The sequence below is a fragment of the Salvelinus alpinus genome, chromosome 27, assembly GCF_045679555.1.
Source record: "Salvelinus alpinus chromosome 27, SLU_Salpinus.1, whole genome shotgun sequence".
Classification (NCBI taxonomy): Eukaryota; Metazoa; Chordata; class Actinopteri; order Salmoniformes; family Salmonidae; genus Salvelinus; species Salvelinus alpinus.
The window spans coordinates 32,895,987-32,912,967 of NC_092112.1; the positions used below are offsets into that span (position 1 = coordinate 32,895,987).

The window sequence follows — 16,981 nt, forward strand, 5'->3', positions numbered from 1 at the left end:
TTTGTGGGAAAACTAAGGGGTTGGACTGGGAATACTGGAGAGCTCTGAGCGGGCTGAAGTTTGTCCCAAACCAAGGAGCTGCTTGTGAAACCACTTCCCTCCTTTTCTTCCCTTAAAGTTCTTGTCAGGACCCGGTGTGAGAAACAGTCACTAATAGTCGGCAGAACCCAGAAGATGAGGCAGATACAGCAGTACTAGAGACGGTGGTTTAATCAAAGCAAAAGATCTTCAGGCAAAAAATATAAATCCACAACGTCAAAAGTAAAGCCAAGAGAAAAAATGGATATCCTCCAAAATACAATGAAAATCCACAAAGTGGTAAGAACAGCAGGAAAAAACAAACCTCAAAAGACTAATCAAAAATAAACAAGAACAAAACCAGAGTACCTCTGGAAAATCCAACAAGAGAAATATATGTTCACAGCATGGCTGGGGCTGGGTGCTAACATACAAACACTGAGCAAAGAACTGAGAAACACTAAGGGTTTAAATACCTGCAAAGAAATAAGGCACAGGTGCAAATAATAATTAGACCAAGGGAAAAACAAAAGGTTCAAAAAAGGCGCAATGGGGGCATCTAGTGACCAAAACAATCCTGGCCAAATCCTGACAGTTCTGACCCCAAAATGCCCCGTTCATCTGCATATTTCCTTATTTCAACCCCCATTTTTTTAGCAATAGCTCCTCTTCCCAGTGTCCAAACGAAACACAATACAAAACAATACAAATTTAGATCGCTTTATCTTCATAATATAATTGCTGCACTAACCATTAGCCCAAAAAGCTTTTGCTATAGGGTCTGTAGTTACTGTATTAACCCATGGCTTCAGCTGTTCATTTAGCCAAAGCCTCACCACTGACATGAATATCAGATAATCAGTTGCTGATTTAAACTGGCTTGCCTGATCATGTATTCTTATGATTGACCCTGTGGTCTTCAAATGCTTCTGCATGAGCAAATCACCTGAACCTGATTTTAGAGGTTAGGTTAGTGTTTTTATGTACTGTGCTTTGCTGTTCTCTCTCTGTGTGTGTGCGTGCGTCTTAAAACGTTTTTTTTCTGATGTCTTTTTCTATGTTTTCTATGTGTGCGTGTCAGTGATATGTCTGTGTGTTTGTTGTTGCAGTGTTGTCTTTACTGTGCCTGTGTTGTATGTAGTGTGGTAATGTCCCACCTCCTCTCCCCCACTCCACACCCCTAGAACGTTCCAATGGGATCCCCTTCTTTTATGGGGTCTTACCAAGGATTCAGCATGGTAAGACCACCCCGCCCTCAACCTAGGACCATTAGGAGCACCTAAGATGGCCAATGACCCCTTTAGGTGGCCCATGTACGCATCTCTAAAATGGCTGCCATAGTGTCTGACTGTTTCCTCTTTCTCAGGGCGGGGCGGCTGGCGCTGGAGCTCCCATGATGCCCATGGTTAGGCCAGGCTTTGGAGCCCCTGCAGCCCCAGGAGCACCGGTAAGACACACACAGACACACACACACACACACACAGAGTACACACAGACACACACAGAGTACACACAGACACACACAGAGTACACACAGACACACACAGAGTACACACAGACACACACAGAGTACACACAGACACACACAGAGTACACACAGACACACACAGAGTACACACACACACACACACAGAGTACACACACACAGAGTACACACACACACACAGAGTACACACAGACAGACACACACAACACACACACAGACACACCTATTTCATGAAACACTGTTCCCTGTGACAGATGGGATCTCCAGGGATGGCCGGGAGCCCGAGGAGGCCTCCGCCCCCCAAGAATGCCCTGGATGACCTCAACATCAAGGACTTCATGTAAACCCCTCTAACCCATCCCTCTGAGGTAGGGTTAGTGGCACCAAACGACATGCACACAATGCAATGAAAAGAGCCAGTTACATAATAACATTGTGGTAATCATCCCTCTCTCTGCCTCTGTCTCTTCTCTCCAGAGGTTGTTGTTATGTCTGGAGCTGTGGATGTGGATGTGTGCACCCCCCGTCTCCCTCCTGTCACGCCCCAGCCCCTTCAGCCAATCAACCATCAGCACTACGACCCCTGTCCTCGGACTTCCCCGTAACCTCTCTGTCTGCTGTTGTAGCAAAAACCGTGGCTGTGAGTCATAGATACAGAAAACTAAACTGTGTATGAGTGTGTGTGTACTTCAATGTTATCCTTTACCTAAACTAAGAAAAAAAATTACCATAAAAAATGAGTGTATTTAGATTTGTTCTGGAACTCCCACGTGTCAGCTGACCTGGAATGGTGGATCTGTGTTGATTTTCTTGCGCGTTTCCCAGACGAGGATTGTGTTGTTAACCGTGGACTGTGTTCGGTGTGTGTAAACCTCACTGGCCAATCCCTGCCCTATCCTCTCCCTCACTATCCAATCAAATTCTGTATATTGCTGTCTTTCTAACATCATTCAACACTTAGTTGTACTCTTCTCCATTAATTGATCCACCCAGCCTCTTTGAGAACAGATACAGTTATATTGATGAATATTGAAATATGTACAACTGTCACCACAAATCTGGGTTTACGAGATGACAAATCATATGACAAAATGTTGTTTTTATTTTGTCTGTTTTTTTGATTGTGTGTTACATGCAACATTTGTGGACTATGTTCAAATTGACATATGCATTTTAGAATATTTTTAAGTATAGATTATACATATATTTCTTTAATCTTTATTTTGAGAGAAAATGTATCATATTTTAGTTATGTCTATGAATTCTAAGGTTTTAAAAAATTCAAGCAGTTTTGAAAAATATCTCATCTGTATTTGGAGGCAGTACTGAATGCAAACTCAGCCCCCAGTGTTTACTGTGGCTCTCCCTGTTGGTGCGGAGTGTTACTGCATTTGACTATGTCAAGTGAAGTTGATCTAGGCTGCATCCAAATACTTTAAAAAATCCAAATGTACTTGTCTCCTTTACTTAACGGCCAATTATCTGAATTGATAGGTGAAAGGCAATTGGTGAAACCAACCAGTGGTCATGAAATGAAGGAGACAAGGAAAGAAGGTTTGTAAATATTGTTGGGACACAGCCCATGTCAACCTAAAGGCTTAGGTGGCAAACTCATTCCACGGAGGACCGAGTGTCTGCAGATTTTCGCTCCTACTTTGTACTTGATTTATGAATTAAGGTCACTAATTAGTAAGGAACTCCCCACACATGGTTGTCTAGGGCTTAATTGAAAGGACAAACCAAAAAAACAGCAGACACTAGGCACTTCATGGAATGATTTTGACAACCCTGACCTAAGGTCATTGTGGAGCTGTGATCAGTAGAGTTGTATTGTCTCCCGTAGCAACACTCCAGAGGTGTTGGGAACTCGTTAGCTGTAAACCGCTCAGATATACAATGGATGTTCCATGTGTTGTTTTTCTTCCAAAGTGACTATCTTAATCTGTTGTGAAAAAAAGTATTGACAAAGAAAAAGAGGAATAAAACGTATAAAATAAAAAATGTGGATAACAATATTTGCTATATATTTGGTTGAAGGCAGTGTTTGGTTCTTGGATGGCATCACTCTTCTCTCCCCCACTTGCATGTGAGTCCCTTGAGATGCAATAAAATAGAAATACACTGATGGAAAGACTTCAGGCCTCATCACTTATGTCTCCACTGTTGTCATTCATACTTGAACATGTTCAGTCCATCACAAGTTTTTTGGTATTCAATGGTAGGTTTTAATATAAAGACATTTTATATTTGTATTTTTTTTTTTACATCACTGTTGATCCAATTTTTTTCCAAGCAAAATGTATGTTTAGGACATATTCAACAAAATACACATTTACACTCAAAATATAGACCCTGGAAAAAAATATTCTGATAACTATTATAACCCTTATTTGCACCCAAAAAGAGCATTGGCTAGATAACTGAATCATGTAGAGACACTAAAAACAAAGATTTACCCAAGAAAAATCATCACCAACGGAACTCATCTTAGCACCCATATTATGTGCACGATGGGTATTTCTTAGGGAAAAAACACACAAAAAGCACATGAGACAAAGAAACCTGTTTTTAGCGCACCATAGAATTTTGAGACCTCAGTCTGGATAGGGATCTGTTTGATTGACCAGAGCAAGAAAATCCTCCCATATTCCAAAGTTCTATTCCATCTGATCTGTCTGTGCTGGCCATTGGTTAGTTTGTCCACCACCACCTCAGCGCTTTGAGGTCTCAGTGAAAGGCGATACATGGATGCATATCTTATTGTTTTCTTACTCTGATCAGTCTGACATATCCCTGGTGTCTCAGGCCTCCCTACACATCCTGGGATCCCCATGGATCCAGTGGCAGATCTGAGCGTATTTAGGCGGAGTGATCCTCACTGCCACATTATAGTCCCTCTGTTCACCCCCGTCTCCGTCCACCCAGCGGTGCCCTGAGAACACCCCGATAACCTTCCGCTGCCACTTCCCCTTATTGGACCCCACCACTTCCTGTCTGAGGCGGATGTATACACCAGCGCCTGACGCCCCCTGCTGGGCATCACAATGCTGATACAACAGGTCGTCTGACTCCTCCGTCACTGAACAGAAGCGATAGACCAGCTTTTCCCCCTCTCTGTCCTTTTGTCCTCCCTCTGGCTCGTTGTCGAACCCTGAGAAGTGGATGCGACCCAAGGGGAGGGGCTTTGTAGCGGCCACTACACCCAGTGTCATGTGCTTCTGTTTAATTGGCTGTTTGAGCTCCAGGAGGGCGTAGTCGTAGTTGTGGGATATGGCGTTGGTTCTATCTCCTGTGTGTATCCAACCCTTGGGGATGTGGGTTTGTTTTACGCGTGTCCAGTGGAAGGAGGGCTGAGTTTTGGGTTCGGTGCTGCGTTGTACACGGCTGCTTCTGCTACCTTTCCTTCTCTGCCTACCCCCTCCTTGTCCCCTCTCCTTCTCCATGTTCCCTCCTTCACCTCCCTCTGCTCCAGTCTCATCAACCCTGTTCTGTTTCTCCCTTTCTCCCTTCCTCCTTCTCTGCCTACCCCCTCCTTGTCCCCTCTCCTTCTCCATGTTCCCTCCTTCACTTCCCTCTGCTCCAGTCTCATCAACCCTGTTCTGTTTCTCCCTTTCTCCCTTCCTCCTTCTCTGCCTCCCTCCTCTCCGTCTCTGCTCCTGTCTCGGTTCTTCTCCATCTATCCCATTCCCTTTCTCCCCTTCTCCTACCACTTCCTCTCCTCCTCCTCTCCTCCCCCCTCTCCTCCTCCCACCCCTCCTACCTCGTTTAGATTTGACCTGTAGGACCCCCACTTTCAGCCTGCGGACCCCCTGCAGGTAGTCCTTCCCATCGTGGACGCAGTGGGCCGCCGTCAGTATGTGTTTTTCAGACACTTGGACCCCGGAGCAGCCCGTGGACAGGCGGACCGCCGTGGAGAACGGGTAGCTGGTGATGAAGTGGCTGTCCGAGATGACAAAGCGTCCGTCCTCGCCGTACACCTGACGTTTCCTGCGAGTGTTTGAGGGGGTGTGTAAGGGCGTGTGTGAGGTTGTGTCATTCAGGCCCTGCAGCGTGACGTTGCTGTGTGTGCGCGTGCCGTTCTCGTACACCGTCTCGTATCCCAGCATGCTCTCCAGTGTGGCCCAGTCGGGAGGGGGGAGGGCGCTCTGACACTTTATCCCACACACCCCCTCCTCATCCTCACCTGCCCCCTCGACCTTCCCACCAAATGTGGGGCTCTGCAGATGCACAGTGTGCCTGTCCAGAATTAACGGGACCCTCTGCATGGACCAGCCATACTCTTCATCAACACCATCGCCGTGGCCCCGCCAGGCTAGAACACACAGGGGCAGGGCACAGAGCAGCAGCAGACACGGGGGAAAGGGAGTCATTGCACTGCTTCACCAGGGCCTAAAAGACAGAGAGAGGAAGGAAGATTGCGCAAAAAGAAACAGGTGACTGGTGTATAAGATGAGGCCAGCAGAGGGCGCTCAATCCCCTACAGTCATCACCAACTGCTTGAGTGTTATTGAAGTATTCTCTCTGCAAAAGCGTTGTCACCGGCAGATAGCGCTGGTGGTGAAGTCCATTTCGTTGGTGGCACAAGGTGGGAAATTGTTACATTTGATTGGCTCCAACAATAGCCTAAATTCCTCTGATGATTCCATGTTTTACAACTATTCTCTACACAAGGAAAATATGATCATACCAAGCTTAAATTCAAATAAATGATTTGTTTGAATGCAGCACAAATTCTAAAGCTTGATAAAAAAAATCATCAGGGGTATGAGAGTGACCAGGAATATGATTTGTTTAATACGTCAACGAACTATGATTAGAGGAATTACTGGATATATCAGAGTTAGTCTAATGGTGATGGTGATAAAACTCTGAGACTTTCTCACATTGGTCATAGTAGCCTAATCACACAAAGCAAATTGGATGTGATAATCATTGATTAGTAATGCCTGATGTGTCTATACATTCCCGTCTGTCACGTGAATGTATTGAAATGGTAGTTGCTTCTAGAGTTAACAAAACAATCATACCTGCAAGCATTCGAAAATAAAAGTTGGAGAAGTCAGCAAAATTCCTCTTTAAAAAAAAGGGTATTTTATCCAGTCGGGTACCAGTCAGTGCGTGAAAGACCGCGTCCCATCATCGCCCGCGCGTCAAACAACCGGAACGCAATGAAAAGCCGTGAGCGAGATCTTCACTGCACTGAGATTTGTCCATGATGAAGAAAACATTTGATGGAAAAAGGTGCCGCTCGTTCATGTTACAAGACGAGACCGGGGGAGGTACTCCCTGGTGATGAGGAACGCGATGAGAAGGACGACTGAAGTTTAATTCAGCTATTGAGCCCGTGAACTGTGGAATTCCTGTTCAAAAGTAGGAAAATCATATAAAACGTGTTATTGGTTGTTTTCAGCTCCCATAAACGTATTTTCATTCCCCACCTCACACATCCAGTCGAGTTGCTTTGAATTAAGCTATATATCCTGCATTCCTGCCTTGTTGCTGACTGAATAACTTTAGGATACGTTATAATTAACCAGATCAGACATCAACCTGACCAGCAGCTTTGATTTGTTTTATGACAAAATAACTAATTGAATGGCAGCCTTTGAGTTTGTGTGGCATATCCTTGTGTGCTTTCAGTGTCTGTAGGCAAAACTGTAAATCCAGATGTGTCAGCCAGGTAACCTTTGATGGCTTGTGGCTTCACACACTGCTGAGCAGTCTCCCTATCAGAGGCAGATGATTGATCTGGGGTTGGACACACACACACACACACACACACACACACACACACACACACACACACACACACACACACACACACACACACACACACACACACACACACACACACACACACACACACACACACACACACACACACACACAGGAACGATAAAAGTCAACAGAAAACTGATATTGATTCAGCCCTGGACCTCCTTAGATCTAAAGTAATAACCTGCATTTCAACTCCAGCAGATTTATTACGACAACTGCTTGGCCTACTGAATATACAGGCACTCAACTGATTCACCAAATGAACTCTCTTCCTCTTCCTCCCCACTCCCCTTCCTCCTGCTTTCATTTTTAATACATAGTATAGCAGTGACCAGTGTTCACAATCAAAGATCCTTTAAGTCATTCACAGAGATCTTTGGCTGGTTAATGTTACCACATACTTCTGCCCTAACATGTAACTTCTTGTGGATGTGTGGATCTACATTTTAGTCATTTAGCAGACACTCTTATCCAGAACGACTTACAGTTAGTGCGTTCATCTTAAGAACGCTAGGTGGGAAAACCACATATCACAAGCATAGTAAGTTAACTTTTTCTCAATAAAGTAGGGGGGGGGTCACGTGCAAGGGTCGAGGTGAGGTGGGGGATTATTTAAGATACTCTTTGAAGAGGTAGGGCTCTGCTGTCCTAGCTTCAGTGGGAAGCTGGTTCCACCATTGGGGAAGAGTTTGGACCTGGCTGAGCGGGAGCTGCCCTCCCGTAGGGGTGGGTGGGCCAAGCGACCAGAGGTGGCAGAACGGAGTACTCAGGTTGGGGTGTAGGATTTGAGCATAGACTGAAGGTAGGGAGGGGCAGTTTCTCTTGCTGCTCCGTAGGCAAGTACCATGGTCTTGTAGTGGATGTGAGCATCGACTGGAAGCCAGTGGAGTGTGCGGAGGAGCGGGATGACATGGGAGAACTTGTTCTTATGCTGTGTTTGTTTCTCTAGGGGTCCCAAAGAGCCAGTGCAACAAACCTGAACAAAGCATGGCATTATAAGGCTTTTAAGGATATAAAAAAAAACTGTTTGCCTTTTCCCTTCTGTGTAGCAATACCCCATGTCTTGGCCTAAACACACAGACAACATTGGAAGCTAGTTGTATGAGTTAAAGGAGGGTGGGCTCATTGTAATGGCTGGAATGGAATAAATGGAACGGTATCAAAGATATGGAAAACATATGTTTGATTCCATTCCATTAATACCATTCCAGCCATTACAATGAGCCCACCCTCCTTTAACTCCTCCCACCAACCTCCACACACACACATGCACACACATATCCTCTTTATGGGTGGAGCCTGGTAGATTTCTGCCATTGGTTGATTGCCATTGGTTGACAATAATTTCAAAGGGCTCCTTTACTTTACTAGGCTACCCGACCATGTTCATCTACTCACAACTTACAACTTTCCAGCCCTCAAACAGTGGTGAATGGAAAGAGAAATCTTTTACACAAAACACCAAAAAGTGTAATGACATTAAGGCTAATATCATTAGGCCCGAATTTATGCGTCCACTGCTGCGTCTCTGTGTCGGCCACGCATCTCTGCCTTGACAAAATATCAGTGTTCTCATCGGAAAAACATAGCATTTTGGCACGTAGGCTATCATATTTCAAGTCCTTTCGCAAATGTTTCATGCCTCTGACATGCAGTAATGACAAATAATGGTGAAATAGCCTACAGTTTTCGTCACCTTTTGTTTGAACTATTGTGATGTTTTACCGGTACGGATCACCCCCACTATTTATTTTGCCGGGATTCCGTACTGGACGGTACCACCTTACTTTCACCCGTTGTTACCATAACTCCTTAACGTTAAATGTCATACTGATAGTGAGAGCAAAAATGATGTACAGTAGAGTAGAGAGAACACATTGTGTGTGCATGCGTGTACGTTCTATTTCCCTTCTATTTAATCCCTCCCTAGTGAGATGTGCCAGATTGTCTCTGATTAGAGAGATGATAATCACTCCAGTGTGGGTTTGAAACAATAATGTGCAAATATATATGTTCAACACTTTTCCCCTGACTGAACTTCACAGAAGGGAAAGGGAAGGACACGGGGGATACCTAGTCAGTTGTAGACCATTCTAGAGGTGGAGCACCAAGTGTGTGGGCTCCACATGCACCAAGCACGTACACATGAACGCCCACATACACACAGTCACACTCCCAAATGATTTCCATAGGACCCTATCAAATGTTTTAGAGGTGAACTGTATACTGTTCATCTAAATGTCCAATGCTGTAACCAATGCTGACCATGTACAGTTGAAGTCGGAAGTTTACATACACTTAGGTTAAAGGCATTAAAACTAGTTTTTCAATATCTCAACAAATTTCTTGTTAACAAACTTTTACAGAGAGATTATTTCAATTATAATTCACTGTATCACAATTCCGGTGGGAAAGAAGTTTACATACATTAAGTTGACTGTGCCTTTAAACAGCTTGGAAAATTCTCAAAAATTATGTAATGGATTTAGACGCTTCTGAGAGGCTAATTGACATCATTTTAGTTAATTGGAGTTGTACCTGTGGATGTATTTCAAGGCCTACCTTCAAACTCAGTGCCTCTTTGCTTGACATAATGGGAAAATCAAAAGAAATCACCCAAGACCTCAGAAAAGAAATTGTAGACCTCCACGAGTCTGGTTCATCGTTAGGAGCAATTTCCAAATGCCTGAAGGTACCACGTTCATCTGTACAAACAATAGTACGCAAGTATAACACCATGGGACCACGCAGCCGTCATACCGCTCAGGAAGGAGACGCGTTCTGTCTCCTAGAGATGAACGTACTTTGGTGTGAAAAGTGCAAATCAATCCCAGAACAACAGCAAAGAACCTTGTGAAGATGCTGGAGGAAACAGGTACAAAAGTATCTATATCTACAGTAAAACGAGTCCTATATTGACATAACCTGAAAGGCCGCTCAGCAAGGAAGAAGCCACTGCTCCAAAACCGCCATAACAAAAGCCAGACTACGGTTTGCAACTGCACATGGGGACAAAGATCATACTTTTTGGAGAAATGTCCTCTGGTCTGATGAAACAAAAATAGAACTGTTTGGCCATAATGACCATCGTTATGTTTGGAGGATAAAGGGGAAGCTTGCAAGCCGAAGAACACCATCCCAACCGTGAAGCATGGGGGTGGCAGCATCATGTTGTGGGGGTGCTTTGCTGCAGGAGGGACTGGTGCACTTCACAAAATAGATGGAATCATGAGGTAGGAAAATAATGTGGATATATTGAAGCAACATCTCAAGACATCAGTCAGGAAATTAAAGCTTGGTCGCAAATGGGTCTTCACAGTGGACAATGACACCAAGCATACTTCCAAAGTTGTGCCAAAATGGCTTAAGGACAACAAAGTCAAGGTATTGGAGTGACCATCACACAGCCCTGACTTCAATCCTATAGAAAATATGTGGGCAGAACTGAAAAAGCGCGTGTGAGCAAGGAGGCCTACAAACCCGACTCAGTTACACCAGCTCTGTCAGGAGGAATGGGCCAAAATTCCCCCAACTTATTGCGGGAAGCTTGTGGAAGGCTACCCGAAACGTTTGAACCTAGTTAAACAGTTTAAAGGCAATGCTACCAAATACTAATTGAGTGTATGTAAACTTCTGACCCACTGGGAATGTGATGAAAGAAATAAAAGCTGAAATAAATCATTCTCTCTACTATTATTCTGAAATTTCACATTCTTAAAATAAAGTGGTGATCCTAACTGACCTAAGACAGGGAATTTTTACTTGGATTAAATGTCAGGAATTGTGAAAAACTGAGTTTAAATGTATTTGGCTAAGGTGTATGTAAACTTCCGACTTCAACTGTAACTGAGCCTATCTCTGAGATGGTCCCAAACATCTGTAAGTCATTCCTGCTGTACAGAAGTTGATGTTGATTGCATCCTGGCCCATGGATGTGAGTAAATGTTATTGGTTAGTTTGTTTGAGGGAAATTAAACATTCTAATGGGGGCAATTAAGAAAAGTGCCTCCACTTTGACAGTGAAGATAACAAATGGTGTAAGGAGAATAACATACAGAATAATTCTTCAGGGAATAAGAAAATGGGGGATTTCTGAGTGAGAGTTTTGTGTAGAGGTTTGAATGAACGTAAGTAACCTAACGTATGTCCCTCTAACTCCCCTGAAAGCCTCTGTCGATCCTACAGCTATTTTATACAGTAATCATGTACCTATGAACCAGAGTTCTACTGTTAGCACTAAGGCGGTGTGCCCTAGTAGGAAGTTCACCCTGCACTATCAGCTCAAACAGAAATAACATTGTCATGTCTACTTCTGATAAGCTTGTCCGGGAAAGCAATAAAAACAATCAATCATCCAAGAAAAGTGCTATAAATGGCCCACATGAACATATGTAGCCTAAGAAACAAGGTTCATGAAATCAATAACTTGCTAGTAACAGATGACATTCATATTCTGACTATATCTGAAACTCACTTAGATAATACCTTTGATGATACAGTGGTAGCAATACGTGGTTATAATATCTACAGAAAATACAGAAATGCTAAAGGTGGAAATGTGGCTGTTTATATTCAGAACCACATTCCTATAAAGCTTAGAGAGGATCTCATGTTAAATACTGTTGAAGTAATATGGTTACAGGTTAATCTGCCTCACCTAAAGCCCATTCTTTTGGGAAGCTGCTAAAGACCACCAAGTGCTAACAACCAGTATCTGGATAATATGTGTGAAATGCTTGATAATTTATGTGATATCAACAGAGAGGTATATTTTCTGAGTGACTTAAATATTGACTGGGTTTCATCAAGCTGCCCACTCAAGAAAAAGCTTCAAACTGTAACCAGTGTCTACAATCTGGTTCAGGCTATCAGTCAACCTACCGGGGTATTTACAAACAGCACAGGAATTAAATCATCAACATGTATTGATCACAGCTTTACTAATGCTGCAGAAATCTGCTTTAAAGCAGATTCCAAATCCATTGAATGTAGTGATCACAATTTAGTAGCCATATCTAGGAAAAACAAAGTTCCTAAGGCTGGGCCTAATATAGTGTATAAGAGGTCATACAATAATAATATTTGCTGGTCTGTGTAACGGCTGTCGTCCTCCTCTTCTGACGAGGAGAAGCGAGAAGGATCGGAGGACCAATATGCAGCGTGGTAAGTGTCCATAATGTTTATTTAAAGACATAAACTGAACACTACAAAATACAAAAACAATAAACGTAAACGAACGAAACCGAAACAGTACCGTGTGGCAACAAACACACACACGGAAACAAACACCCACAAACCAAAAGTGAAACCCAGGCTACCTAAGTATGATTCTCAATCAGGGACAACGATTGACAGCTGCCTCTGATTGAGAACCATACCAGGCCGAACTCAAAACCCCAACATAGAAAAACACACATAGACTGCCCACCCCAACTCACGCCCTGACCATACTAAATAAAGACAAAACAAAGGAAATAAAGGTCAGAACGTGACAGTACCCCCCCCCCCCCCTCCCCCCAAAGGTGCGGACTCCGGCCGCAAAACCTGAACCTATAGGGGAGGGTCTGGGTGGGCGTCTGTCCGCGGTGGCGGCTCTGGCGCGGGACGTGGACCACACTTCACCACAGTTTTTGTCCACCTCCTTAACCGCCCCCATGGCCTCTTACGAGCGGCGGTCCTCGCCGTCGACCTTGGCCTGGGAACCCCAATAAATGGGCTCACAGGACTGAGGGACACCTCTGGACTGAAAGGCAACAAGAAAGTGTGTGCCCTCAGGCGTGGAGGGAAGCAAAAGTCAATCTGCTACCCAAGAATAGTAAAGCCCCCTTTCTTTTCTCAAATAGCCGACCAATCAGCCTGTTATCAACCCTCAGTAAACTTTTGGAAAAAATTGTGTTTGACCAGATACAATGCTATTTTACAGTAAACAAATTGACAACAGACTTTCAGCACGCTAATAGGGAAGGACATTCAACATGCACGGCACTTACACAAATTACTGATGATTGGCTGAGAGATATTGATGATAAAAAGATTGTAGGGGCTGTTGTGTTAGACTTCAGTGCAGCTTTTGACATTATCGATCATAGTCTGCTGCTGGAAAAATGTATGTGTTATGGCTTTACACCCCCTGCTATATTGTGAATTAAGAGTTACCTGTCTAACAGAAAACAGAGGGGGTGCATTAATGGAAGCCTCTCCGACATAACCTAGGTAGAATCAGGAATTCCCCAGGGCAGCTGTCTAGGCCCTTTACTTTTAAAAATCTTTACTAATTACATGCCACTGGCTTTGAGTCTTTCATTTATTTATTTAACCTTTATTTAACTAGGCAAGTCAGTTAAGATCAAAATCTTATTTACAATGACGGCCTACCCCGGCCAAACCCTCCACTATCCTGGATGATGATGGGCCAATTGTGCAAAACCTGATGCAACAGTAGCTAAGATGGGGAGAAGTCTGTCCATAAGAAACAAGGCAGCTCATACAGGCCTTAGTTTTGTCGCACCTGGACTACTGTCCAGTTGTGTGATCAGGAGCCACAAAGATGGACTTAGGAAAATTACAATTGGCTCAAAACAGGGCAGCATGTCAATCTCTCATGGCTCAAAGTAGAGGGGAGATTGACTTCATTGCTACTTGTTTTAGTAAGAAGTATTGACATGCTGAATGCACCAAGCTGTCTGTTTAAAAAAAACACCTTATGGAACAGTGAGGACTGTGAAGAGACACAGACACAGACACACGCATACACATGCATTGTAAAACTCATTAGAAAAAGGAATGTCCTCTCACTGTCAACTGCGTTTATTTTCAGCAAACTTAACATGTGTAAATATTTGTATGAACATAACAAATTAAGTTCTGCAGTGCATCTCCTCCTCATGGACTGCACCAGATTTGCCAGTTCTTGCTGTGAGATGTTACCCCACTCTTCCACCAAGGCACCTGCAAGTTCCCAGACATTTCTGGGGGGAATGGCGCTAACACTCACCCTACGATCCAACAGGTCCCAGACGTGCTCAATGGGATTGAGATCCGGGCTCTTCGCTGGCCATGGCAGAACACTGACATTCCTGTCTTGCAGGAAATCATGCACAGAACGAGCAGTATGGCTGTTGGCATTGTCATGCTGGAGGGTCATGTCAGGATGAGCCTGCAGGAAGGGTACCACATGAGGGAGGAGGATGTCTTCCCTGTAACACACAGCGTTGAGATTGCCTGCAATGACAACAAGCTCAGTCCGATGATGCTGTGACACACTGCCCCAGACCATGACGGACACTCCACCTCCAAATTGATCCCACTCCAGAGTACAGGCCTCGGTGTAACGCTGTTACAGCTGTTACGCTGTAACGCTTTGTCTAAATACACTAGTTAGAACTGGGCGGGCCACCCACTGTATTTTTGGTTAGTTAGCTAGCTGTTGTTGAAGCAGGTAGTCTAGCTTAGGGGTGTTTTTGAAGGCTTATTATTTCTTTCCTTGGGTCCAGCTCAGCCCCTTTTCCCACTCTCCATTACCGTGTGTTTACAAATAAAACTTGAGTGTTTGACGGTAGTTTAGTTGTCTGTGGTTTTTCGTTCTCACTGTTACGTTTTCACTATTATATTTTGCATGAGTTATGTTACGGGTCTCGTTACCATCCCCCCCTAGACTGCCGGGCCAAAGGGATTCGTAACAAACGCTCATTCCTTCGACGATAAATGCGGATCCGACCATCACCCCTGGTGAGACAAAACCGCGACTCATCAGTGAAGAGCACTTTTTACCAGTCCTGTCTGGTCCAACGACGGTGTGTTTGTGCTCATAGGCGACGTTGTTGCCGGTGATGTCTGGTGAGGACCTGCCTTACAACAGACCTACAAGCCCTCAGTACAGCCTCTCTCAGCCTATTGTGAACAGTCTGAGCACTGATGGAGGGATTGTGCATTCCTGGTGTAACTTGGGCAGTTGTTGTTGCCATTCTGTACCTGTCCCGCAGGTGTGATGTTCATTTGTACCGATCCTGTGCAGGTGTTACACGTGGTCTGCCACTGCGAGGACGATCAGCTGTCCGTCCTGTCTCCCTGTTGCGCTGTCTTAGGCATCTCACACTACGGACATTGTAATTTATTTCCCTGGCCACACCTGCAGTCCTCATGCCTCCTTGCAGCATGCCTAAGGCACGTTCACGCAGATGAGGGACCCTGGGCATCTTTCTTTTGGTGTTTTTCAGAGTCAGTAGAAAGGCCTCTTTAGTGTCCTAAGTTTGACCATAATTGCCTTTAATTTCGTTTTTTGCTGAATTTAGATTTGTGGTAGTGGCCTGAGAGCACACACTTAATGTTTTGTGAAAAGTATTATGTAATGTCATGTAAAACTGCCTTAATGTTGCTGGACCCCAGGAGGTTTAGGGAGATGTATGAGAGATACAGTGCCTTCAGAAAGTATTCATACCCCTTGACTTATTCCACATTTTATTTTATTCACCCATCTACACACAATACACCATAATGACAAAGTGAAAATATTTACATAGGTATTCACACCCCTGAGTCAATACTTTGTAGAAGCACCTTTGGCAACGATCACCAGGATTGTGCAACATTATTCTTTCCCAAGATCTTCAAACTCTGTCAAGTCGGTTGTTGATCATTGCTAGACAACCATTTTTAGGTCTTGCCATAGATTTTAGAAGTAGATTTAGTAGATTTAAGATTTTGTAGATTTGGCCTTGTGTTTTAGGTTATTGTCCTGCTGAAAGGTGAATTAATCTCTCAGTGTTTGGTGGAAAGCAGACTAAACCAGGTTTTCCTCTAGGATTTTGCCTGTGTTTAGCTCCATTACGTTTATTTTTTAGTCCTGAAAAAACTCCCCAGTCCTTAACGATTACAAGCATACCCATTGCATGATGCAGCAACCGCTATGCTTGACAATATGGAGTGGTACTCAGTAATGTATTGTATTTGCCCCAAACATAACACTTAGTAATGTATGATGTTTGTATTCAGGACAAAAAGTTAATTGTTTTGCCACATTTTTTTGCAGTACAACATTAATGCTTTGTTGCAAACAGGATCCATGTTTTGGAATATCTTTTCCTTCTGTCAATTAGATTAGTATTGTGGAGTAACTGCAATGTTGATTCATCCTCAGTTTTCTCCTATCACAGCCATTCAACTCTGTAACTGTTTTAAAGTCCCCATTGGCCTTGTGGTGAAATCCCTGTGCAGTTCCGTTCCTCTCCGGCAACAGAGTTAGGAAGGACACCTGTATTGTACTTATTGAATCAAGACATTTCAGCTTTTAAATTTTTATTAATTTGTAAAAATATCTAAAAACGTAATTCCATTTTGACTTTATGGGGTATTGTGTGTAGGTCAGTGCCATTTTATTTATTTTTTTACCCTTTAATGCAAGTGTGCACCAGCAACGTACTGTTGATTAGCAGTGTTTCTTTAGTACTCATGTGATGCAGAGTTTGCAAAACAAATGGCCACTGGAATGATGCAAATAATAATGATATTGTTCTCCCAGGTAGGCATAGCCTACTTTGTAGTAAACATTTAATTGAGAAAGTATTTAGGAAAGCCTTTATCTCTACCAGAAGAAGGTTATCATTAGCATCATCGCTAATGGCTACACAAAGTGAAGACACACACGCACCACACACACAGACATGGGCGTTTCAGAAAGTTGCCGGAAAATAAGAATCACTG

The 16,981-nt window shown here is 43.7% G+C and overlaps 2 protein-coding genes across 2 annotated transcripts in view; one reads left to right on the plus strand and one right to left on the minus strand.

The window, feature by feature from the left end:
- Window positions 1–3,629, plus strand: part of LOC139556426 (clathrin coat assembly protein AP180-like) — a 37,619-nt gene extending 33,990 nt beyond the window's left edge. The window contains exons 23-26 of the mRNA XM_071370364.1: window positions 1,203–1,256; window positions 1,385–1,465; window positions 1,759–1,872; window positions 1,982–3,629. Of these exons, the coding sequence (XP_071226465.1) occupies window positions 1,203–1,256; window positions 1,385–1,465; window positions 1,759–1,848 (225 nt within the window). The 3' untranslated portion in view covers window positions 1,849–1,872; window positions 1,982–3,629. The remainder of the gene's footprint in view (window positions 1–1,202; window positions 1,257–1,384; window positions 1,466–1,758; window positions 1,873–1,981) is intronic.
- Window positions 3,630–3,705: 76 nt separating this feature from the next.
- Window positions 3,706–6,722, minus strand: LOC139556425 (inactive serine protease 35-like). The gene is made up of 2 exons (XM_071370362.1): window positions 6,532–6,722; window positions 3,706–5,893 (listed from the first exon to the last, which is right to left on the minus strand). Exon 2 carries the CDS (start codon window positions 5,872–5,874, stop codon window positions 4,306–4,308), a length of 1,569 nt encoding a protein of 522 aa, XP_071226463.1. The 5' UTR covers window positions 5,875–5,893; window positions 6,532–6,722; the 3' UTR covers window positions 3,706–4,305.
- Between the last annotated feature and the right edge of the window lie 10,259 nt (window positions 6,723–16,981).

Bases quoted from the DNA above. Each gene is read 5' to 3' on its own strand.
- LOC139556425 (XM_071370362.1), bottom strand. From the start codon at position 5,874: ATGACTCCCTTTCCCCCGTGTCTGCTGCTGCTCTGTGCCCTGCCCCTG.